Source organism: Ceratotherium simum, chromosome 1 (genome assembly GCF_057802395.1).
Source record: "Ceratotherium simum simum isolate JZ-2026a chromosome 1, ASM5780239v1, whole genome shotgun sequence".
NCBI lineage: Eukaryota > Metazoa > Chordata > Mammalia > Perissodactyla > Rhinocerotidae > Ceratotherium > Ceratotherium simum.
In genome coordinates, this window is record NC_141900.1 from 93,144,035 (window position 1) to 93,169,388 (window position 25,354).

The window sequence follows — 25,354 nt, forward strand, 5'->3', positions numbered from 1 at the left end:
CAAGTGTTGAAGAGACACGGGGATTTTATTAGTTGTATTTTGTTGATGTATTAATAAGAAACTGATGTGGAATGGCGGGAGCTAGACTTTATTTTTTAATCCCTGCGAACATCTACGAATCCAATGAATCAATGGGAAGTAAAAGGTGGTATTTGAAATAGAGCTCTGAAATACTCACTTCTCTCGGCGATCTTGAGCCCCCTTCTCGAAACGTTGGTTTACATCTGAAATTAATCTGTCATTTAAAAAGAAAAGTGTATTATATTAGGGATGAGCATCAGACTAGAATGAGTTACCTGAAAAAACCAACAATGACAGATATTGAGACTACAAAGCAAAATCCCCAAAGAATAAGGATGATTTCTTTTGAAACCATCACTTTATATAATCTATAGAGATTCCACGTGATTCTATATCTCCAATCCACGCCTCTTAATTCTCTGATGAAATCAAAGTACCTTTAAACAATAATGCTCTTATGCTGTAAATTTGAGAAACTGAAATAATAAAGAGTCAGAGAAAATATCTGGCACTGAAATCATCTGGCTGTTTTAGATATTAAAAGTAGGAAAATATAAACTTTAGAAATGATGATTACACGCACACAAAATTACTCTTTATTTGAGTGTTCAGCACTGCCTTTCTTTTAGATGGGGAGATGTCCCGATATATCTTCTTTAGCTACTAGATAAGGTGAAAGGAGTGTAGAAATGAAGGAGATGAGTAAATGGGATTGGGACAGCAAAAACAATATTAAGATAAAATACTAGTAGTCATTCCCACAAAATATCAGTTGCCAACAATTGGTAATGTGTCGGTGAAACTAAATGAATGTCACAGAGGACTAAAATATTTCCACATGTGGCAGCTCAAGAATGTCAACAATGCACAGAGAATCGCACGTGGAAATGGGGCAGGAGGTGGGAAAGGGACGAGGACGGCAGACAACTCACAGTTGGAGCCTTTCCCTTCCCCGGGTGACAGATAAATGGACTGTGCAGAATCCACTTCCTCTGGAGGAAAGACACCACGGGGATGTCACCACCAGCCCCAGCCACACGTAAGGAGGAGCACTCCTCCGAGAAAGGAGGACAGATGGCTTCTAGTCTGGCGCTCTCCCTTGCAGCCACTTTAGGAAGAAGTAAACTCAGAAAGGTCAGACATATCTAAACAATGATTTTAAAGAGCTTGTGGATTTTTTTTCTTTAAGAAAAAGCATCTTCTGGAAAATCCTATGCGTAAATAACAATTATGATTTTGAAGAAAATTAGTGCCTACCAGGCTTTCCTCTCTAATCTTATCTTTCCTTTTCCCAAGCGTCAACATAAAATGATATCAAATTATACTTCAGCAAAGAAGAGAGTGAATAAACCATAAGACTTGTCTTTCTATTATTAATCTGGTAATAATGCTGGACTTCCAGTTTTTTAAAACGGCATTGTTTTCCAAATTTGGAAACAGAAATTGACACCTTGTCCTTGAAGTCTAAACACCTGCAAGGTACCAAAATTTGCAGCAGATGGCGCTGTCTCACCTTTTCTAGCTGTTCAATGCAGGCGGTGTGGACCACGATCTTACAGACCGCACACTTCCTCCTGAGAGCCGATTTCTACAACATTCAATCCAAATACAAGAAGACATGTTAACATGGTCTGTTCTGAAGAGGTCCTTGGTACCAAAGAGAGTATAGGTAAATAAAGCAAACCTTGCAGTTGTTTATATTACTAAGCAAATTTAAAATTTCATCTTAAACATACAATATGACAATCCTCATCAACAGTCCTTTGACCCATCAAGCAGCTCCGTATCCCCATGACTTACGGTGACCTCGATTTTCCCTTCAAAATATAATAATTATAATAGATGCTATATATTGAGTATGTAACATGAACCAGGCTCTTTACTCTGTATTTTTTTAAGTTTTATAACCTAGCAATGTAGGCATTATATTATTCTCTATTTTTTTTTTTACATTTTTACTCTAGTAGTTGGGAGGCAGAGCCAACACCCAAAGTTGGGTCTAAGTTCAAAACAAGCATTCTTTCTTGACTGCCAAAGAGTCTGCATTTCAAGGGACCAGTCAATTTAGGCTTCTATCCCAGGCACAAATTTACACTAAGCTACTTGAATTTCTGCCCAAATCTTCCAAAAAGCAAGAAGACGAGTCTAACTTTTACACCCAACAATAATAATAACAGCAGCGGCAGCAGCAACAGCAGCTAACAGGAAGTTAGTACTTGCTCTGTGCCAGGGACTCTCATGAGCATTTCACAGATAGTAACTCATTTAATCCTCACAACCCTAAGAAACAGGTATAATTCTTACCCCCATTTTACAGACGAGAAAACTTAAGCATAGTAAGTGACATGCCTGAGGTCATATAATTAGGGCCCACTGAGCTGGGTAGTTCTGCTCCAGAGCTCACACTTGTAAGCGTTATATAATTTGGCCTCTCTGACAGTCAGTACCAGTTTAAATTGACAATAAAAATACTTTTTGAGGTTTATCTTTTCTCTAACAATAAAAAACAAGCAACAGGGAGAAGGAGGAATGGGTGGAATCTCAATCCATTACCGCCAGTACCACAGAACTGGTACTAGGAAAGCTTAGCCCTCTCTACAAAGGACAGACTGGAAGGCAGATCTGCATGAACAATTTTGGGGTTTGAGCACAGAAGGAAACCTATTATAACAAAGCCAATCTGTGGAATAGTCTATCAAAGCGTCTAAATGTGAAAGGCCCTGAGTCCCTTCCTAGGAAAGGCACTGGTATAGATTGCTGGCAACCTCGCCACTTCTGTTCCCTACTGAGGTCTACTTTTTGAGCCAACTGTGGCAGGAAGGTGAGAAGGGATAAGGTGTTGCTGCTACCAAAGGAGACTGGAAGGACTGCAGACAACCACCTCGGAAGGGGCAGGATCAGGAAAGAAACTAGCCTCCTGCATCCCTGATGGCTCTACCCATTCAACATGGGGTATCCAGAGTGTTATCAGACACCAACAAAGTACTCAGAACACAGCAGTACGGTAGCCACTAAGCTCGTAGTCTAGATCCCCGCTGACAGGTTTAGTTACCCCGCTTGCGGATGCTTTAATTACTCTTGGCTTTCCTCTGCCTGAGGAAAGAACATAGTCTGGAACATTAAATAAGTCTGACAATCAATTATTCTGCAAATAACAAAGGATAACGGAAACCCAAGCATCTAGCTACACTACTGAAAAATGTCTCGGCTCTATTACTAAAGAGAAAGAAGGAGGGGGAGGGAGAGGAGGGAACGAGAACAAGAAGAACAAGAACAGCAGCAGCAGCAGCACTCAAGGCAACAATAATAAAATTTGAGTTTGCAAATTTTCATGAGCGGAGCGCCCATAAGCAAATTATTGTTGCTCTCCTGTTTCCTCTGGATCTCCTGGCAGAGACGGCTGCTGTAGCACCACCTGCAGAAAATGCATGGGGTACCTGAGTCACACTGCCAATCAGAGTTACAGTGATGCTACGGAAACAAGTTGATGCCAGTCTACTCATTATCCACAAAACCTCTGGCCGATTACACTGCAGACCAGGAAAGCAACACCCCTCACGGGAGACAACCACTGATGGGATATGATCTAAGGACCCCTAAAAGGCCTCCTTCCTTACCAATAACTCCCACCCTGGCCTAGCTTCGCGCCTGACCTTGCGCTCTGCCTTAAGTTCTGCAGAGCTCCAGGAACTCCGTGAGGTTCCTAAGAAGTCACTGCGGACAGTGGGAAGAACACCGAGCAGGCTCAGGGATCCACGTGCACTTTCTGAGACCAGAATACCTCCTCCTTGCCTTGTTTTCCTTATCGGAATTCTAAGTCACAATCTCTTTTGAATAAAGGACCTGGGCTAGAAGAGTTTGAGAACCACTGGGTTAAGACATGTTATCTCCCAGCTTTCTGGGACAGCGTGTAAACATACCAACATCACCCATATGGAATAATTCAAGTGTAATATTCTGCAGGTGATGATATGTGAAGTAAAGTGCTTTAAGTTATAAAACTAATTCTATTTACACAATATTGAATTTTAAAAGACTTTCATAAAATATATTACATACTTCTGTGCCTTTTGAGGCAGAATATATAAAGCATAATCCGAATTTTTCTTCATAAACACTGCAACATGATACATTTCACTACAAAGAACACAGCCATTTTTCTGTTTCCTGAATTTCTGCCAGAATAGATATCCTTTCAGTGTCAATTTGCTAGTCCTTTGTTGCCCCCAATTTCCTAAATGATAGCTTCTAAATAGTTTATAATCTGAGAAATCAGATAATTGAAGTTTATAATCATATGCAAAATTAAGTGAATAAATTCTGAGCGAAGGCCTCGGGTCTTTTTCCATAGTAATAAAATATATGGATTTCAGTTCCTCAACTGATGAAAACTGTTCTAGTGACTCAGGGTGTAACTGCTGACTTCTTGGTTTATGACTATGTTTCAATTGGTTAAAGTTATTGGAAGTAGCTGGATAAGGTTCTGTGCAGAAACTGCTCAAACCATATAGAATTTTTGTGCTTGGTTATGTTACAACTTTTATTTGCAAGATTTAAACTAAATACAAAGGTAAAACACAGGAATCTAAACATTCTAAATACTGTCAGTAGTCACTTTTTCTTAAAAAACTCTTATTTAAGCCAATGCTTCCTTCACTATGAAAGGTGATAAATCAAGAAAAGTCTAAAATTAATGCAGCAGGTTAGTTGTTATTCTTCATATTGGGACATGGTTGTTATAGAATCTAGCACAAAAACATAATTTAAAAAATAAATATAGCCTGGGACCCAAACATGCTTATTAAAATTATAAAAATTTAATAATTCACTCTCATCAATGAATTTAAAGGTCAGTTAGGCTTAGTGCTTTAAATATCAAGTAAAGTAACTTCAGTGCCCTTACTAAGGGTTTCCTGATTTTGTCAAAGGAAATCCATTAATTTGTAATTGTGTATGTGTGTGTGTGGCACATCTATGAAAACTAAGGCAATATAGGATATAATATAGATCATATCCCATCACATCATGATCAACATTTACTTAACTAATAATGACACAATGATACGCTCTGCTTTAGGATGGCAGGCATAATCTAACTAGCAAACATAACAGAGATTGTAAGAGAAGACATTCCGAGTTCTGACTTGGCCCTACACGTTTCCCATGCTGCAGGCACTGCTGGCATTCGAGGCAGTGACAGCTCCTCACCAAACGTCAGCTCATATCCAGCATGGGAGTAACATCTTCACAGCCTTAGACCACTGGAGCTGGGGATGGTGGCTGGAGAGGGGACAAAAGGATCAGAGGCAAGCAGGGGTAGAAAGTATATAATTGTCCCTGATAAAGAGTTTAATATCTAATCTTATCCCACCCACCCACTTCCTTTGGTCGTTAAGTCCCAGATCCATATGTACCACCAAGAAAGCTATTTTTTCTTCCTTTGAGAAGGAGATGTGATTTTTGCTAAGTTGCAATGAATATCTGGTGGTAGTTAATAGGGTTTGACAGATAGAAAGAAAAAGAGAGAGAGGGAAGGGAGGAGGAAGGGAGGGGAGGTGCAGGAGAAGAAGGAGGAAATGGAAACTAGTTTCACAGGCCTATGATTTGTGAAAGAGATGGGGCTTCCTTGCTGCCCAAGGTAACTGAAATTAAAGCTCACCCCTAACAGTCTGAAGTTTGACCCCCAAGAAGCATGTTCAACAAGGCTGGCTATGCTCCTTCCCAATAAGGCACACACCAAACCTTATTTCTCCCTGAAGATGGGCAAATGGTCCTGCCTGCTGACCATGTCTCTCCTGCTGTATTCTTAAGGACTCCCCCGACCACACACCTCCACAGGTTTAATCACTGGAGACCAGAAGAGGAGAAGTAGGAGGAAATACTTAGAGTCCTCAGGGCCAGCATGCCAGCCCCTTCTCGGTCTTCCTGTCTCAGGAGAGCTCAGAGGCCAGAGCCTGCTGCTGGCCAAACCAAGTTAGGGGCTTGTAGCATCTCACTCCAGACCTGGGCTCACACACCTAATGCAAGGAATCACTGCTTCCTTCCACTTATCCTCACCCCTACAACGAGGCCACAGTGATGGAAGGATGAATGGCCGGGGAAGGGGCTCCAGGCAGGAACCCAACCACATTGGGAGTGGGGAAGGAGGTAGAGAAGGCACTCTGGGGAAAGAACTGGAGGGGATGCTGAGTGGTGAAAAGCTGGGAAAGGGGAGCAGATGAGGCTTGTGGGAGGCACTTACCCGCAAGCTCCCACCTAGCTGTCTTCTCCCCAGTGATTTCTCAGCCCCTTCACCTTTCCCGGATCAGAAGATTCACGCTAAGGAACAAAACTAAGGGAGAACTAGGAATCCAGCAAGGGGAAAACAGCAAGTGAGGCAAGAAGAATTTTATCCTCCCTTCTTGCTCCCTCTCAGACACAAAGCTCAGTCTACTGGGCACTGTGGTGGAAGGGGCAGAGAGGAGGGGCAATGGGGCACAGGCAAGGCCTCCTTTCCTCTCTGAATGGAATGCTCAGTCAAGTGGAGGGGAGGAAACTTCCTAAGGCTTTAGGGTGTCAGGACTCTGCTGTCCTTTCAGTGGGGACAGCCTCTATGGGCAACATGAACAAGAACGCTCCTGCTGTATAATCCAAGGTAAATGAAAACAACAGTACTTTGATTTATTTAAAAACCTAATTAGAAGAAATGACAAGCATACTTGGCAAGTTCTACTTCTCTGGGGAGCCTGAGACGCAATCTGTAAATTGGTATTAGGAAAAATGCAGAATGACATTATCTGGAAGTTCCATTAATGTGATTTAAGGCCCGAAGCACAGATTCCACTGCCACTCATGTTGGCTCCTCTTTTCTTCAAACAGAATACAGGACATTTCAGACAAACCAGGATATTTCAGAGGGTGGACAGGGGACGTTCCAGCACATTCCTATTACAGTTTCTCACTACATCACTAAGTGTGCCTGTGACAACAGGATTTCATGATCCCAAACCAAGGAGCAAAGATGCCACATGTCCAGAAGAGTCTGTGGACTGAGGAGAGTCTAGGGGTTCTCTTCAGAGGGTCTCTGCAGAGAGACCTCACTCTGTGTTAAAGAGGCCCACCCCTCAGCCCATGTACTGTTGGCCTATGTTGAAGAGTCAAGACCTTCTCTTGTCAAGACCCCATGTTTTTTTGCCATGTCTTCTGCACAGACAAGGGCTCAGCAAGGGCTGAATCCCTCCGAGATAGCCCCTCACCATTGATACCCGAGATACTAACAATGAGAGTAGTACCTCAGAATATCTGAAAGAAAAAGGAGCAGGAACAACAGGAGGTTGGGTGGGGGACTCACGTAAATGAGTGCACAAAAATACTCATGCAATGCTCCAATATACACCAATACACCTAAATCTGCATATGCCAGTTCTCTGGAATCATGATGTCTGAGGTGCCCCACATAAGTGAATTTTCCATGTGGCTGAAACAATCTGTTAACCACTGACTTTTCCAAAGCATATTTATGGACATTTAGTCAATATATACTTTTAACCATCACTATGTGTATAATGCAATGCTGAGTGCTGGGCAGGAAATCAAGAGGAAGAAGCTTCTGTCTTTCCTGGGAGAAGCTGGTGAGCCACTTGAGGAGACAAGAAGGACTTGAAAGAAAAGGCCACACGTGGCTAAATGCTAAATGAATGGCTCAGACGATGAGAGCTATAACTTAGAGGAGGGTAAAACCTCAGAGGCTGACTCAGTAAAAAGGACCTAACAGAAAAAGCAAATTCCTGAACTGGGCCTTAAAAGATGTAGACATTTGAAAAATTGAGGACGCTCCAGCAGGGAGAAGAGCCAAAGCCTTATTATACGGTAGGCACTGATGTCTCCTAAAAAGAACTGAGACTGGCTTTGGCATGTCCAATGGGGTGCAGAGTCATCCGGCTCACAGAGGGCCATTTGCATGAGTTGTTGGGCAGCAGGTTTGACGGTCAAGTGCTGAAGCTTCTAGGTGTGCACCTGGTTGGGGAATCAGGTGGAGTAGGGTGTCCACAGGCGTGAGGAGTGGGAACACTGGCTGCGTCATGAGGGGCTGCAAGAGAAATGGCCCCGCAGAACTATTCCCTAGAGGCCCCAGGGTCAAAAATTGTAGAGTTACAAGAAGATGGAGATTCCTCTGTGTGTTTTCACATTGCTATAATCCAAACACCAAGTACACTGCCTGACACAAAATAGGAGCTCAATAGACATTCTGGAAGAAAGGAAGGGAGAGAGGAAAGGAGAAAGCATTTGTAGAGACAGCCTTGCTCCCCACTAAGCCCCCAACCCAGCCCCAGTCTGAAGAACTGGTGGCTTTGAAATCATGAGACAACCACCCACCCCTGCCAGGACATAGGCATTCTCACAATATGCAAACCCAAAAGAAGAGGTAATGAGGCACCCTAAAGGTATCTGAGGGCTAGAAGACCTCTACAAACAATAGAGGAAAATAGGGTCGAGGCTTCAGGGTGATTACAGCTGAACAATGGTTTTTGTGAGCAGAAATGAGATGTCTTCCGGGGAGCCCCAGAATACTCGGTGGAAAGGCTATTTTGCAGAAGGCTGAGGTCTTACATAAATGGGCAGAGTTAAGAACAGGAAGTCTACGTTACTGCTGCTTATGTGATTCCACCTACATCTCTAGGCTAGTTAAACCTTGGAATACGCGTCTGGGTAGCTGTGGCCTGGAGAGGAAACCTGCTGGGTAGAATTGGGGCCCACAAATAGCCAGTCTTCCCAAACAGAAGTCCTGGCTGGGTGGTGCAGATTAGGCTAGAAAGATGGGTTGGGAAAAGATTGCTCAAGTCCTTAAATCTGGGCTGAGAAACACAAATTGTAATCTAACAGGCAGCAGAACACTAATAGAGTTTTTGAGACTTATATGGTCAAAAATAATAAATCTGGTGGCAGTATGCACAACTATCTGAAAGCAGAAGGAAGAAGAGAAAAGGAAACGAGATGAGTAATTTCTTAATTCAATCGATCACTAAATACTGACCACCTACTAGGTGCCGGGCACTGGGGATGCAGCAGTGATCAAAACATTAAAAAAAAAAAACGTTTTTTTGATCTCATGGAGCTGACATTCTCCTGGGAGACGCAGATAATAAACAAGATAGATAAATATAACATACAATATGTTGACAGAAATAAATCCTAAAGAGAAACATTAAAGAAAGAACGGGGAATAGGAAGCATCAGGAGTGGGGCAAAGGGGAAGCTGTAGATGGGTTGGCCAGGAAAGGTCTCACTGAAAAGATACACTTTGACAAGCACCAGAAGGAAGTGGGGGAGTTTGCCATGTAGTTATCTTGGGGAAAAGAATTCCGGCAGAGGGAACAGCAAGTGCAAAGCCCAGAGGCATGAGGTCTTGAGATGTCTGAGGAGTGGCAAAGGGGCCAGTATTGCGGGAGGGGGGTAAACTAGGTGCAGATGAGGCCAGACAATAACGGCAGGCCAGACCATACGGGATCTTGCAGGTCGTGGTTAAGACACTGGCCATTTTTTTCTGAAAGAGAATAAGTCCACAGTGATAATTCACATATTACGCAATTAAAGCCTAAACTGGAGTGACAAGAATGGAACAGACAAGAAGGCAGAGAAGTAAGAGCGATTAACTGGTAGAGCAGACACCTCTTTCCAGTCACATGCAGGTCTCCCAAAGGTTAACAGATTTCTCCTACTCGGGCCTCACGTCTTTCAGTAGAATAACTCATAGCCAGGGATGGCTTTATTCCTACGCCTTGGACGGCTGGCTTGCGCAGACCGGCTGGTACAAATACTACACTCTCATGCTGCGTTATGGTTGGGATTGCCTCTAAAGCAACGCCATAAAACTCAACATGCTCTTCAAACAGCATATCTTGTTGTGTTCTCAGGAACGCACCGTCTGAAGCAGTCTGCACGTGAAGTGTTTATGTTTTAGAGATGCCTCCCCTGACTAATCTCAGATAGGCCTACAAATCTAGAGGGTAAGCAGGATCTACCTCAGCTAAGGCACAGAAGGGTGGATCCCACAGCTTCCCTGGAGACATACAGAAAAAGAAGAAAAGTACCTTCTCATCGTTTATTGGAAACAAATAAAAAGTTTTATATTTCCCCAACAGCCAGCATAGTTTATATCTTTCATTTGAAGAGAAAGAAAACCAAAATCTTAGCACAGAAAGCTAAGGGAAGGGAAAGGACTTTGTGAGCTGAACATGAGAACTAGAACAACCTATGACAACCTTTCCTCCTCCTGAAAAGCAGCCAATCGGGGCTCACCTGAGAAACAGACAATTTGGTAAGAATCAAATTGCCAGAAATCGTGTTAATTCAAAGCTAAAGTTGATGGCTGGTTATAAAGAGTGATACCTCGTCACGTTTTGACCATTATGTTAGGATTGGACAAAGCTATGGTCAGAATGACACAGGATTCATTTTAAGGGGAAAAAAGGTACATGCCTGTATCTCAATAGTTCACACTCATATTAAAATTTGTACCAAATCATCCTCTTTAAGAGTGGTTTAAAAGTGGCTTATGTTAGTGAATTTAATACCTTTTTTTTTAATAAGAAGAAAGTTATAGGGACCGATGGGCTTCAGTAGAAAGCTACAGGTGCATCTTAGAAGTCTACATCTTAGAACTCAATTGGGTAACTAGCGCACACCGCTACTATCTTTGTAAATCTACATAAAATCCAGGTACAGTTATTGAGATATGAAACAATTATATACTGCAGCTTTTACTTATGAAAAGTATAGTGAATGGCCTGATAAATCTGTACTGGCTGGCACAAGTTTAAGGGCAAGATACCAACCCACTGCTGCTCTCAGAGCTGGGCTGTATAATGCTTGGTGTGCCCCTTCATCGACAGGCTCGAGATTGCTATGCTGCGTAGGCGTTCCTCTGCCCCCTCCTTCATGGTCATGATGCATGATGCATGATGCAGGAACTTCGAGTTCTTAGGAACTCGAAGAAATCTACAAAAATCCATAATTCTATTTCCCACTCCTGATTCTCCTTTTACCCAGGGACACTTCATATTTCTATAACTATTATAATGAATTGTCTCTGTACTTCATTGCTCTCATCTCTTGTTTCTGCTTTGTGTTTTCTTCTGCCTGCTTGTCTTCTCTTATTTCTTTATTCCCATTTGTCTCCTCCACGCTTCTCAGCTTAGGTACCAGCAGGTCCTGGCTTATACGACCAGGGCCGGTCAATAGCTTTAACTTTATCATGTGCTATCTTCCCGTCTTTGGTTCTTTCCAGATGCTTTTGTGGTTGCTCCTTGTTCAATTTTTATACTCTCTTTAAGGTTATCTCAGAACAAAGTTGCCATACATCTTATAGTAGATTAATTGAAGTGTTACTACATGTGCAAAAAATGTATATAAATATGATTACAAGTACACAGACACTAACAAGTAGAAATTCACACAATTAGAGCCTTACATACCCAAACACATGTGCATTCAAAAATTTCAAGCAAAGAGATATGAGTGAGGATGGGCTGGACATATTACAGAAGTCATAATGAAGACAAGTTAACAGGTAGTGGTGTCTCAATCCTGTCTTAATGGCTCTAGTTCTGAAGTAGTCTATCAAGGGCATAGCAGAGATCTTAAGTTTAATATAAACCAGAAAACACCAAAGTTTGCCTTTTAATCCTTGCTAGTGTGATATACACTGTCTTACTTGCAGCATGAATCCTAACACAGTCTCATTATCAGTTTACTTTGTGGAAATAGAATTGTTAAAGTTCACAGCTTAAGATTTCTAAACAATAATTTGGAGACATTTGCTTTAATCTGGAAGATTATATCTACTTAAGAAGCCATATCAAGCCATAGTAAATTAGCTATCCTTTCATTGCCATTTCCTACATCCCAAACTATTGATGACATAATTAAGACAAAGTCTTCCAGCCAATCTAGTCCAGGAATCCCACTATTTCGGTCATGGTTCACCCAGCCCTGTATCTCCAATTGGCATTGGGGTTTTCATTCACATGCACACACCTACCCATACCATTTTTCAATGAGGACATTATTACCACAGAGTATTTACCAGGAGGTTAGCAGTGTGATATATATATTATGTGCTCTATAAACACAGCTCACTTCAGCCATGCAAGGTGGGTACTATTCACCCACTTTAAGGAGCTGAGACCCTATGAGATCAAGCAATTTGCCCAAGATAGATTAATTAGGACTGGAACCTAGTCTTTCTGACTTAAAGCCATCTCTTTCTATTACAACTCACTACTTCCCTCTCATTTTCTTTACTAGTAATGGATTAGGAGAACAAAACTGATGACGATAAACATATTTGACATGATTGTTTTAGATGATCTGTTCTCATGAAAGCCCCATGGGGATGGACTAATGACAACCGTACGACAACTGCCTGTGCCAAGAATGGTAAACAGCAGTCTCTATCCTCCACGCGAATCAAATAAGATGGGCTGCTGTAGGCATGACACTGGATAACAGGGCTTAAAACCTCACAATAGCCTGCTGGCAGTGAGAGTTGAATTTCCCTGTGAAAAGCCTTAAAAATAAGGCAGAAATTCAAATGTCCTGGATTCTGAGTATAACGATACTTAAATGGCAGGGTTGATCTGGTGACAGGTGTCTGTGTGTGTATGTGTCTCTCTCAACAATCACATCATTGAACTCATTCATTTATTCCATGAAAAATGGCAGGATAACTACTCAGCGCAGTCACTGTTCTCAGTGCTGAGGATCCAGGAGAGCACAAGACGGACAGAATACCCCAGCTAAATGGAGCTTATGTTCTAATGGTGGAGACAGGCAGACAGGTAAGTGAGTGATATATTTTTTAATGACAGAAAGTGATATGTGTTATAAAAGATCAACAGAATGGAGACGGGGCACAGAGTCAAGGACAGACTGTCAGCTGGGCTAGTTGTTTCACCCCCTCCTTTCTCTAATTCAGTGCGAGAGAGGTGGATTACAAGGCCCTCCGGAGTTAGTATTCTGGCATTGCCTTTCGGGTGTCAGTTTCTGACAATCCACTGGAACCACTTCCACTCAAAGAGGAAGGACTACAGTAACTAATATTGAGCGTTTGTGACTTGCCATGCTGTTAATTGCTATACATGCATTATCCCATTTAAGTTTCACAACAACCATAAGCAGCAGATATTATCCACATTTTACAGATGTGAGATTGAGATTTAAAGAGGTTAAGGGGCAGCCCGGTGGCACAGTGGTTAAGTCCTTGTGCTCTGCTTTTTTGGCGGCCCGGGGTTCACGGGTTCGGATCCCAGGCACGGACCTGTGCACTGCTCATCGGGCCACGCTGTGGCGGCGTCCCACATATAAAGCAGAGGAAGGTGGGCACGGATGTTGGCCCAGGGCCAGTCTTCCTCAGCAAAAAGAGGAGGATTGGGAACAGATGTTAGCTCAGGGCTGATCTCCCTCAACACAAAATAAAACAAACAACGATGACCATTGTCACATGACTAGAAAATCTCAGAGCCTGGCTTCAAAGTCAGATCATTTGATTTCAAAGCCCACACACCTCCTCCAATGAAAATATCAAAGCAGGCCTTTCCATTTCCTTCTGTTTTTAAGGCATTACCTTCTGAATCTGTATGTGCCAGGTATATGAGATAGGTAACAACAACAAGCTCCTAAAAAACAGAGACAATGTGAACTTGGGGGCTCATGGCAGTTTTGAGTAACTGCTAATGTGAACACTGCTTCAGCCAAGATTGGGGCCTCTGAGCAACAAGAATATTGGTTAAAATCTGTTATTCTGTGTTCCTGGCACTGAGAAACACTGGAAGAAGGGAAAGTATCTCTATACACCTGGGCATTGCCAAGGTGGTATGCAAACCCTATGCTGAATCAGATGCAAACTATTTTTATCAAGTAACAGGACTGTACCAATATTAAATAACAACAGAACTGCTCCACACAAACATATACCCAAATACAAACCCACAAACACAGCCTCAGTCGAAAATTATCATTGCAGAAGAGATGACAATTATTCTCAGAGGCTCAAATTCTAACAAAAAAATAAGACACACACACATAGCTTAATGACAGTTTATAAAGGCAAGAGAATTACACAAAGACACAGAAAACTTATGAGGCTCTGCATGGTGATTAAGCCTCTCTGACTTTTCTTCCTTTTACCATTAAGTGGAAGTAAACTGCCTCCAACGACCACTGCAGAGGGTTGTTGTTATTGATCAACATTGACAAGTCCTAGGAGAACTGCATTGAGTGAGCATTTCTCAAATAGTTGTCCACAGAATACTGAGATCCCACAAGATACCAATAGGTGTTCTGTGGGAAAAATAATGGGTTCAACAATCATCCCTTCTTCTGAGGAAAAAATACAAAATCCTGCAAACTTTTGCCCTTCTTAGAGCTTCATAATACATATTTGTATATTAAAGGTGTTCACTGTTTGCTAAACTTATTTGAACACAAGCCTCTTGTAATGAACAATACCTCATATTGTTATATGAGTTTACTGCTCTCCAGAACACTATTTGGTTAAAGAAAAAAGTGGACTGTGCAAACAGACAATGGTACTGTTGATCCAGGGCCACCTAGGAGGGAGTGACGGAATCCTAAAGCTCCTAGGCTCCAAATCCTGTCACTATCTCTACTGCATGAAGTGGGCAGGACCAGTATTATATTCTCCGCAAATATATGGACCCTATGCTAAATAATTACAATTATAGTCATGTGTCACTTAACGACAGGGATACGTTCTGAGATGAATTGTTAGGCGATTTCGTCACTGCATGAACATCACAGAGTGTACTTACACAAACCTAGATAATACAGCCTATTACACTCCTAGGCTATATAGTACTAATCTTAGGGGACCACCATCATATATGAGGTCTGTCATTGACCGAAACGTCGTTATGTGGTGCAAAGCTATACAACAACGATAGTTGTAATGGTAACAATGGCTAACGCTAAGGACCTGCCCTGTGCCAAATACAGTTCTAAGTGTGCATTTGGATGATCTCATGGAAATGCTGCACCATCTGGCCAGACACACACAGGACAACATCACTTGTACCCACAGGAACACCCCACTCCCTTCCTCCACTCACATCCACTGACTAGGGCATCAGGAGCTGAAAGTCTGTCTATGCAAATGCTTTTTCAAAACTATTTTTGTTGATGGCGATGCTCTCCCTGAGTCATCTTGATTCATTAGCTCCTCAATATCCTAATGGGCGGAGGGGCCTCTGGCAGAGAGCAGCCTTGGCAGCTCACCGGAGATGGCGTCTTCAGGCTGGCACCCAAACAACTCTAGGCCAGCTAGAAAGCTGGCGTAGCCTCCTGGGCTTTATTGCCACACTCACGGTTCCCTCTGACAGCCCACACCCCACTCAGCCAAGCCGCCATCTGGAGGTGCAGATCGTCAGTCTGCTGTGCTGGACAACCGGCATGGGAGGCCGACAGGACAGGAGCAGAAAGCAGGCAGTCTCGGGGCACGCTGAGGCTCAAGGCCAAGGTTGGTGCTCTGTGGCGTACACCTGCCAGACCCGAAGGCGCAGATGGGCGGAAAGTCTCCAGCAATGCACACTGGGCACTGACTCTCTCCCCTTCTCACCCACCACACACAGATGTGCGGGAAGCAGCACCTGCACAAGCTGCCATCCGCTGCACCCATCTTCCAGAGGTGACACAGACAGGGTGTCACCAGGGTCAGGATCCTTCTTCTTTTTTTTTTTTGTGAGGAAGATCAGCCCTGAGCTAACATCCATGCCAATCCTCCTCTTTTTTGCTGAGGAAGACCGGTCCTGAGCTAACATCTGTGCCGATCTTCCTCCACTTTATATGGGATGCCGCCACAGCATAGCCTGACAAGAGGTGCATCGGTGTGCACCTAGGATCCGAACCCGGGCCGCCAGCAGCGGAGCGCGTGCACTTAACCACTACGCCACAGGGCCGGCCCCTAGGATCTTTCTTTTTTTAAACAACAAAAAGCTGAAAGTTTCCTTCCAGTAAGGCAGAGAGCTCCTGCCCTTGTACTCTTCTTACAAGTTTCTCCCAAGAACCCAAGGACATGGCCAGCATCTTGGTGATCAGATGCTGTGACACTTGATTACAACGATGAGGCTTCTGACCCACCAATAAGAAGACCCAGCCTGTGAGATGTTTTCCAGAACAGGTACTTTGATTTGTCACACTCAGTTGGTCCCACCTATGACCTAGGAGACTATGGACATTGCACACAGCAGCACAACGATAGGTGGAAGCATAGGAGTCTTAGTGCTGGGGTCTGACAGAATAATCTCAAACATAGGCCCTGTGGAAACCAAAGTTCAACCAAAGTACCAATTGGCTCATTCAATGTAGTGACACTGAAACAGAAGCAGGAACAAGAGAGAAGGAAGGAGGATATTAACATCTGCCAACAAATTTAATCCTTCTACATCCTTCTACCAATTCTGAGAGGTAGACATAATCATCACCATTTTACAGAGGAACCCGTGACTCAGAAGCAGGGCAGAGCCAGGATTTTTATCCAGATCTATTTGTCTCCATATCTGTGTGGTTCCTCACTCTCCACTCCCCCTCAGCCCCCTATCACATGGCCTCCCCAATGCAATTCATTCATTTGCTCAATAAAACAATATTTATTAAGCTGCAAGAGATACTGGGAGATACCTTGGAATGAAGGTCAGGTGTGACAGGTGGGGTTGGCCATTTTCACCAAATCTTACCCACGAGGAAAGGGTTTGCGCAGAACACATGAACAAAACAATAACAAAAGCTAAACAGTGCCCATTAGCCTTCCCACAAAAAGAAGGCGACATAAGCACATTTAAAAATAGAGACGATAGATCTGGTAACAGCATTCTAAAGTCTGACAGCTCTTTCTTCTCTTAGCCAACCTACATACTCTCACCCACCTAACCATGCACCTATGCTCCTCCCCGCGCTCTCAGCTTCCGGCACCTACCTGCCTGTCTGCTCACTTATCCACATACCTCTCGACCGTGGTCCTCTTTCAAGACTGACTTAAATGTACCTCTACGTGTGCGCGCCTGTGAGCCTTGTGGAGGTATCTGTGTGGCCAGATAAGGTAACTCACCCTACAGAATGGCTGCTGTATTCATTCCCTAGGGCTGCCTAACAAAGTGCCACAAACCGGTAGCTTAAAATAACAAAAATACACACTCTCTCACAGCCCTGGAGGCTAGAAATCTGAAATCAAGGTGTCAAGAGGGTTGGTACCCTTCTGAGGGCTCTGAGGGAGAGCTGACCCAGGCCTCTTGCTTAGCTTCTGACCATAGGCTGCAATCTTTGGCAGTCGTTGGCTTGTAGCTGCATCACTCCCATCTCTGCCTCCGTCATTACGTGGCTTTCTTCCCTGTGTATCATTGTATGTCCTCTCCTCTTCTTATAAGGACATTTGTCATATTGGATGAGAGCCCACCCTACTCCAGTGTGACCTCATTTTAACTAATTACACCTGCAACAACCCTATTTCCAAACAAGGTCACATCCTGAGGTAACAGGGGTTAGGACTTCACCATATCTTTTTGGGGAACACAATTAAACCATAACAGCTACAATGTACCAGATGTGAGGACCAGGCCACTTCATTTGGTCCTGACACTCTTTATGAAGTAGATCAATGGCTCTCTACCCACTCTATGTGACAGCACATAGAATCGTCTGTAGAGTTGTGTTTTTTTTTTTTTTTTGTGAGGAAGATCAGCCCTGAGCTAACATCCATGCCAATCCTCCTCTTTTTGCTGAGGAAGACTGGCCTTGGGCTAACATCTGTGCCCATCTTCCTCCACTTTATATGGGACGCCGCCACAGCATGGCCTAACAAGTGGTGCCTCGGTGCACGCCGGGGATCCGAACCCGGGCCGCCAGCGCTCTTAACTGCTACGCCATGGGGCTGGCCCCGCATTGTTTTGTTTTTTTTTTAACATAAGCACACCCAGTCCCACTCATCAGAGATTCTGATGTGGTAGATTCAGGCTGGGAACTAACCATTTTAAAGAATAAAATTAAAAAGTAAAGCTTAATAAGTGACTACAATGCTCATCCAGAAATAAGAATCACTGAGATTGATCTTAATAACAATACTTTAAATCAGGAAATGGAGGCATAAAGAGATGAAATGATATGTCCAAAGTTCACTCAGTACAGAGATGGAACAGTGGGTTTTCAAACCCAGGTCAGTCTCACACGAAGTCCATTTCCTGCCTACTACCCATGTTGCCTCTCTGTGTCTACACGTATCTAGGCAGTTGTGGTGTACACCTACATATCAACGTAGGCAAGTGTCTTTTAAGTATAAAAATAGGTGTGCACTGGTATGTGCTCTATGGATTATTAGCAGAGGCATGAGCTTCTTTGAGAACGAATATTTGGCTGAACATCTTTGTATATCCTATCAACAAAGCATGAGAGTGTTTTTTACAGAGTGTACCCACTAAGCTGTGAGGTTGTCACTTAACAATTAACTGTCACTCTCAACACTGTGAAGTTTCTGGTACTGGGTACTCAGCCCATAACCACTTAACAGAATAAACGAATGAAGAAATGCCCACCTAAACAAATATCACCACACAAGAGTGGTCCTAGTTGGAATTTTATTTCACTTTTTCCCCTCCCCCCATAATCAGGTCGGGAAACAGCGATTCTTCTGCTCCAATTTCATAACTTTTGCAGCCCTTTCTACTCTCTAGACCAGAAAAAGAAACAGTTACTAATTTGGGGACTTTCACTGATTTGGGAACATCTTTAATCCCATTAAATGTCTGCTCACAGACATTCTACAATATGAAATGTTGCCACTAGAGAAACATAGAAGAGGAAGGATTTTAAGGTCATCTGGTTTAGCCCTGAGGCTTTGGAGCAAACTCTCCTACAACAGTCCTGTAATGTGACTGCCTTGCTTTCAATGCCTTTCAATATCAGCCCCTAAATATCAATCCAGATGGCAGCAGAAGGTCCTAGATTTGCAAGAATGCTTTGGTTTTAAATAGACTATTGCAATGTCCCCATAAACTAGGGTGACAGTTTCCCTGATGCAGTCTGGTTTGCCCTTAATATTACAGCACCATTACTAACAGCAGCCACTTTTACCCTCAAAACTGTCTTGGTTTCGACAATATATTATATGGCCATGCTTCATAAGCACACAGGCATTTATAACATGCAATCCAAGTTTTGGTTCAGAAAACAGGGACACGCACACACCACCATCCGTCCTTCTTTCCCTTCTTACCTAACGCATGCTCTTTGATGCGCTCATGCTTGTCTCATGATTGCCTCCTCCCTTGTACAAAGTTTGTTCCTGCCTCTGAGTTTGCTCATGTTCCTCTCCCTGCCTGAAATGTACTCCTTCCTCAACTCCACTTATGTAAATCTTACCCATCTTTCAAAACTGCGCTGAAGCCCCATTTCCATGAAGCCGCCTCTGTCTACCTCAACCCACACTGATTTCTCCCTTCTCTTAACTTCTACTTGTGACATTTGCTTTGCTAAAATAGGGTAAGCAGTGAAAGGCACGTCTTCAGTGATGGATTCACTCCTCCTCCAAGCGCTCTGCTGCACTTTGTTTAGAAGCCCGCAGGTAGTATCTGGTTCTGGTAATTTGGTCCCAAACCCAACAGGTCGGCTTTCTTCAAAGGTGGTTCATTAAAAGAAATGAGAACATAATACATAATCTATGTATGTATGCTTTTTTCTTATAAAACTGTTGTTCAATTCTAAGAAAGCTGCAAACAGAACATTTAAACTGGCGGCTCTCTTGGAGATTTCCTTGCCTAACCTCTTACTCAAAGCACATGCGCACCCCCCTCTACAGCATCCTTGAAAGACGGCCATCCAACTTATTTGCAAACACATCCTTTGAGCACATCTCTCCAGGCACCTTGTTCCCTTGCTGGACAGCTCTGGTTGTTAAAGATCTTCCTTAAAATACAGTATTTCTCAAAGTTAAGTTTATGGACCATCTGCACCATAATTATTTCAGGCGCTTGTTAAAATCACAGATTCCCAAGTCTAACGCCAGGCGTACTGAATCAGCATTTGGAGCAAGGAGAGAAACAGTAATGTGCATTGTTAACAGGTTTTCCAGGTGATGTTTGTTATACCAGAGCATAAGATCCTCTGTTAGAATCAGTGGATTCTATAAGTATAACTTAGTTCTACCTTCCTAACAACGGAGAGCAAGACCCTTCCTTGGTCTTCAAGGCAGCTCTTCAAACACTGAGGGATGGGTCCACTCTCTCTCCCTTACATCTTTAATAATCTTTCATAGCCCAGGTTATTTAAGTCTTCCTTCTACTGCAAAGTTCCCTACCCCAAACCAACTTGGACACATTCCTCTGGGTCTCCTCCTGCTTGCCAATGTCCTTCCCAAAATGTGATGCCCACGGGAGGGGGAGAGAGCGCTAGATTTCTAATGCTTTTACCACATGCTGACAATTTTGTGAAGTCTATCAACTCATATTCCCGCCAGCTGACAACAAGAGGCCCCATTTCAGCCTCAACTAACCGGCAGTAAGGACTATCGTTTTGTAAATCCTTGCTAATAGGCACAAACATTGACTCCTCATAGTTGTTTTAATTTGGTTGACTTTATTTATATTTTTCACTTATACATTGGCCATTGGTAGTTCTTTTGTGAATTGTCTCCTCCTGTCCTTTCTGAGTTTTTTTCTTTCCCCTTTTAATTTATTATATCAGTTGCTGTGGCAAGTCCTTTCTAGGCATTATCTCATTGAATCCTCAAAACAACACTTCCCCCACCTTATAAGTAAAGAGACTGAGACTTCAGGAACTTATAATGAGGAAACACTGTTAGATCTTCAACTTCCTCACTGATTTATTTCTTCATTTAATCAACACTTTTTGGAGGACAGCACTTCATCTTCCAGACATTTGGTAAAGTGAGTTAATAGAGCCAAGTATTTGGGACGAAATTATGAGGAAGGTTCAGAAGAACACTGGTGATTTTCACAACTCTATTACTTCCTTACTTCTACCTAAAATTTCCTTTATTCTTTGTTGTTTTTCCTGGCATAGAGATAACAGTGTCCAAGTTGTAATCAGCTAGTGGATAGCAACGCTATTTACTGATACATGGTCTAAGGAGGATCTGGAGTATCTGTTCATATATTTGCCAAGAGAGGTAATATGTGGCTGACCCTAGAAGAGCACCAGAAAAGGATCAAAGGGAGTAATTTGGAAATAAGGCAGAACTCCATAACAAATTACAGTCCATCAGCTGGCAGGAGTATCAGTAGATAATAGTTCAAAAGTATATACACAAGTAAGATTGGCTTTCATTTTTTCCATTTTGTATCATCTGATATCCCGAGACCAATGTTTATGCAATTAACTAAGATCCTAATGTTAATTCATTATTTATGGTATTTTAGTCCAAACAGCTGAGCCTCTTTTAGTTTTGGTTAATTTAATCAAATCCCATGCAATTATACTTTAATTAAAAATACATATGCATAAAGTTGAAATGATATTTAAATCAATTGAATTTACAACCAGATTAAAAGAAATGCAAACAATTAAGTACAGATCTGAGTTGGAGGCAAAATTAAAAATAATTTAATCCTACTCTCTTTTTCTACCTAAAAAGTAGCCAAGACGCAAAGGTCATGAGTTCTCAATGACACACAGTGAGGGGTACCATTGAGATTCAAATCCAGGTTTTCTGACTTGAAATGGAGAGTCTGGGCAGCTGGGCCTTTCACTGTCATTTAACTGTTCCCAACTTTACTCAAACAAACCCTGGTCCTTCAAAGCTCTCATAAAGTCTTCCAAACAAAACCTATAAACTAGACGTCAAAACAGCTAATGCCATTTTAAAGGTCTTGGTTCCCAGCTTCATGAGTCCACGCAGCCTGATAAAAATCCTTAGGGGCTATATTCTTCTATAAGCTTTGGTGGAAACTCAATTTCTTCCTTACTGGTTTTTAATAGAAACATATTCAATTCCAAGGTCCTACATTTTGCCCCAAATCTTTCTCTCACACAATAAACAAACATAATGAAAAAGAAAAAAAAAAATTGATTATGTAAATTATGATGCCCATTTCGCCAAATAAGAGGGCATACATCTTTTCTTTCTTCTTTACTAAGTTTCCCATTACTCTCTTTTCAGACCTATAATTTTAAACTACACAAAAATTTTAAGTTCACTTTCTCAACACAAGAATTTTAGTTCCTCAAAACTTACTGCCTGGCAACCATGCTCTTTTCACAGAACATAAAGAGAATTTTAACATTTAAACAGATTGTTCTAACTACAAACACAAAGTAAATTTTAAAAAGCAAGGGATACTCCAGTGTACTTGACTGTTGATTGTTAATATAGTTTCTAGAATTTTATCCTCCAGAACTTAGTCTGAATTATTTGCTAGCCTACACTCACCACCAGACAGGTCTTCCAGCCCATCCCCACCTTCACCCACCAGGAATGCCCTCCACCATACACACTCCCCTACAAACGAGTTGCCTGCTCCCACAGAGACCCTTCCTCCATGCACATCCTCTCCCCCACACCCCACACACAAACAAAAACCAATGCTGGGGGCTGGCCCGGCGCCATAGCAGTTAAGTTCTGCACTCCGCTTCAGTGGCCCGGGGTTTGCAGGTTCGGATCCCGGGCGCAGACCTGCGCACTGCTTGTCAAGCTGTGCTGTGGCAGGCGTCCCACATATACAATAGAGGAAGATGGGCATGGATGTTGGCCCAGGGCCAATCTTCCTCTGCAAGGTGAGGAGGATTGGCAATGGCTGGTAGCTCAGGGCTAATCTTCATCAAAAGAAAAAAAAACAACCCTGGCTATGATCATAAAGTAGCACATTATACCAAGGGTTGGCCTGCATAGTCAAACCCTAAAACCATTCAAACTGACCCCCTGAAAGCCATGTTAACTTGATAAACTCCGCCTGTCAACTGTCTCACAAGAAACAGGCTCTTTCAAACCTCTTTTTGGAAACTCAGTCACAGTGAACCCCACTGCCTTCAGACTCAACTCGAAGGCCTTCCCCCAGAAAGCACAGAGGTCAGAGGTCAAGGAGCACACTCACTGCAAATCTGACTTGGCAGTTCTCCTCTCCCAAGTAGCACAGGTCTCCTGAGACGTTGGTCTCCAGCCACAGGTGCTCTCCGTTCACGGCGTTCTCCTGGAAGGAAAAGACCCACCTGACTTCAGTTTTCTTTTCAGGCACAAAGGAGGGAGATCTCAAATTTTGATTTTAGATGCAAGAAATTTAGTGAACCCAAGGAGTTGAAACACTTCTCATTTTACCCCTGAAAATACTACTGGAGTTGGTGCTATCAAAATCCTAGAAACAGAAAAAAGTGTTTGGAAAAGCTTATTTGAGCCATAAATAAAATAGACATTAGGTCTATAGATGCTTTATCCATGAATGTGGTAATCTGTGGAATATATATTAAATGAATGAGGGAAAAAAATCCTTAAATTGTTCGATGTAAGGTCTTACTTATCTAGACCAACACTGCAGATTCCATGACAATGGAGAGCAAAATTCTATTGAAAGTTGCCTTTACTTAGTAAATTAAGAAAGATGATAGTAGTATTAAAGTATTTTAAGTATAGACTGTTTGAAAACACATTCATATCAGTAATGGGTAAATTATACTTATAAGCCAGAGGCTTCTCAAAACTTAGTTTAAGTCACTGTGTACTCAAAGTATAATAAATTTCTACTAATTTAAATATTTTACTAATAGTAGGGCCTTTACCCATTTAATTTTAAATTTTTCAGATTGAATGATTTCCCTGCTTCTAAAAATATTCACACCCTTCTGACTGCAAACAGAGCTGCTATGACGTATGATACGAAGTGCAACAATCCCATGTCCAGAAATGGGCAAAGTTTCATTGGGGCGGGAGTGCAATACTTTTTTTTAAACAGGATGATGAATAGGATTCCACATTCCTTCTTATGGCACACTACCTTAGAAACAGGAAAGATTTATATATTAATTGTACATTTTGCTCATTTGCTTAAAAAGGGCCCTGAACTATTAAGGGAAGCATTGTATTGGGTTAACCATAAAGGAAAGTGACTAAGTCCACAGGTCTTGCAGGAAATTGCTCTTGTTTTTATTTTGCTCATCATAAGTATATGGGCATATAAGTATTTTCCATGGTGGATAATATAGACTGAATTGTGTCCCCTCAAACTTCATATGTTGAAGCCCTAATCCCCAATGTGATAGTGTTTAAAGATGAGGCCTGTGGGAGGTAAGTAGGTCATGAGGGTAGGGCCCTGGTGATTGAGATTAGTGCCCTTATAAGAAGAGACACGAGAGGGCTCTCTCTCTCTCTCTCTCCACGCACACACCAAGGAAAGACCATGTGAGGACACAGCAAGAAGGTAGCCATCTACAAGCCAGGAAGTGGATTCTCACTAGGAACCGAATCTATGGGCACCTTGATCTTGGACTTCCCAGCCTCTAGTACCGTGAGAAATAAATTCTTGTTGTTTAAGCCACCCAGTTACGGTATTTTGTTACAGCAGCCTGAGCAGACTAATACAGGGCATGACTTCAATAAGGACTTTTATAGAATAATCAAGCAATTTAGAAGTCCATCTTATATGTGTCACCTTTATTATAACCCACTCCAGAAATGTCCACATGACAGCCCTCTGAATCCCAAAGCTCAGCACAGAGAAGCAGAGATATACACCAAAGGGAAGCTGGAAAAAAATGCCAAGTATCATCCATTTCTTAAAATAAATGTATTTCTTCAGATTCAAATACAATTCTTCCCTTTCAGAACCTATAGGCTCAACTATTTTCAGACAAGAATAATTAAAGGTTATAGATGCTTCACAATCCAAGAAAGGTGACACCACCTCTTAGAAGAGTGAATGTGAGATGTGAAGAAGCAGGAGAAATTCACAAGTTATGTAGATTTTGAGGGATCAGGAACAATGAACAAGGAGACCCTGAGGTGGGGACATGCCCTACACATCTCAGAGCGCCTCAAAACCATTCCAAAAAGGAAAGCAATGCTGATGAGAGTCATCACTACGTCAAAAGGTGACCATCTTTTCATGAAAACTTATTTGTCTCTTTTGGTCATTTTTCCCTATAGGAAGTTATGTTCAATTTTTTTCATGGAAGTGAATGGAAAAATGGGCTTCACCTCACAGTCAACCTTGTGGAAAAACAACAGAAGCAAGAGAAGAACAGCTGTAAGTTTGGACCCAAAAGTTTTCAGATAGTGATGGATGAGGACAATATTTCAAAAATAAATACTAAGGAAATCTAAACACAGGAAAAATCCTGCCAACTC

At 42.3% G+C, this 25,354-nt stretch overlaps 1 protein-coding gene across 9 annotated transcripts in view; it reads right to left on the reverse strand.

Moving 5' to 3' along the window:
* The window catches only part of DGKI (diacylglycerol kinase iota), a 311,737-nt gene that overhangs the window by 237,959 nt on the left and 48,424 nt on the right, over positions 1-25,354 (reverse strand). For all 9 annotated transcript variants that reach the window (XM_087431348.1, XM_087431314.1, XM_087431324.1 and 6 more), the window contains exons 3-5: positions 23,112-23,207; positions 1,535-1,609; positions 179-235 (exon numbers count right to left, since the gene is read on the reverse strand). In XM_087431348.1, coding sequence (XP_087287474.1) covers positions 179-235; positions 1,535-1,609; positions 23,112-23,207 — 228 coding nt within the window. The remainder of the gene's footprint in view (positions 1-178; positions 236-1,534; positions 1,610-23,111; positions 23,208-25,354) is intronic.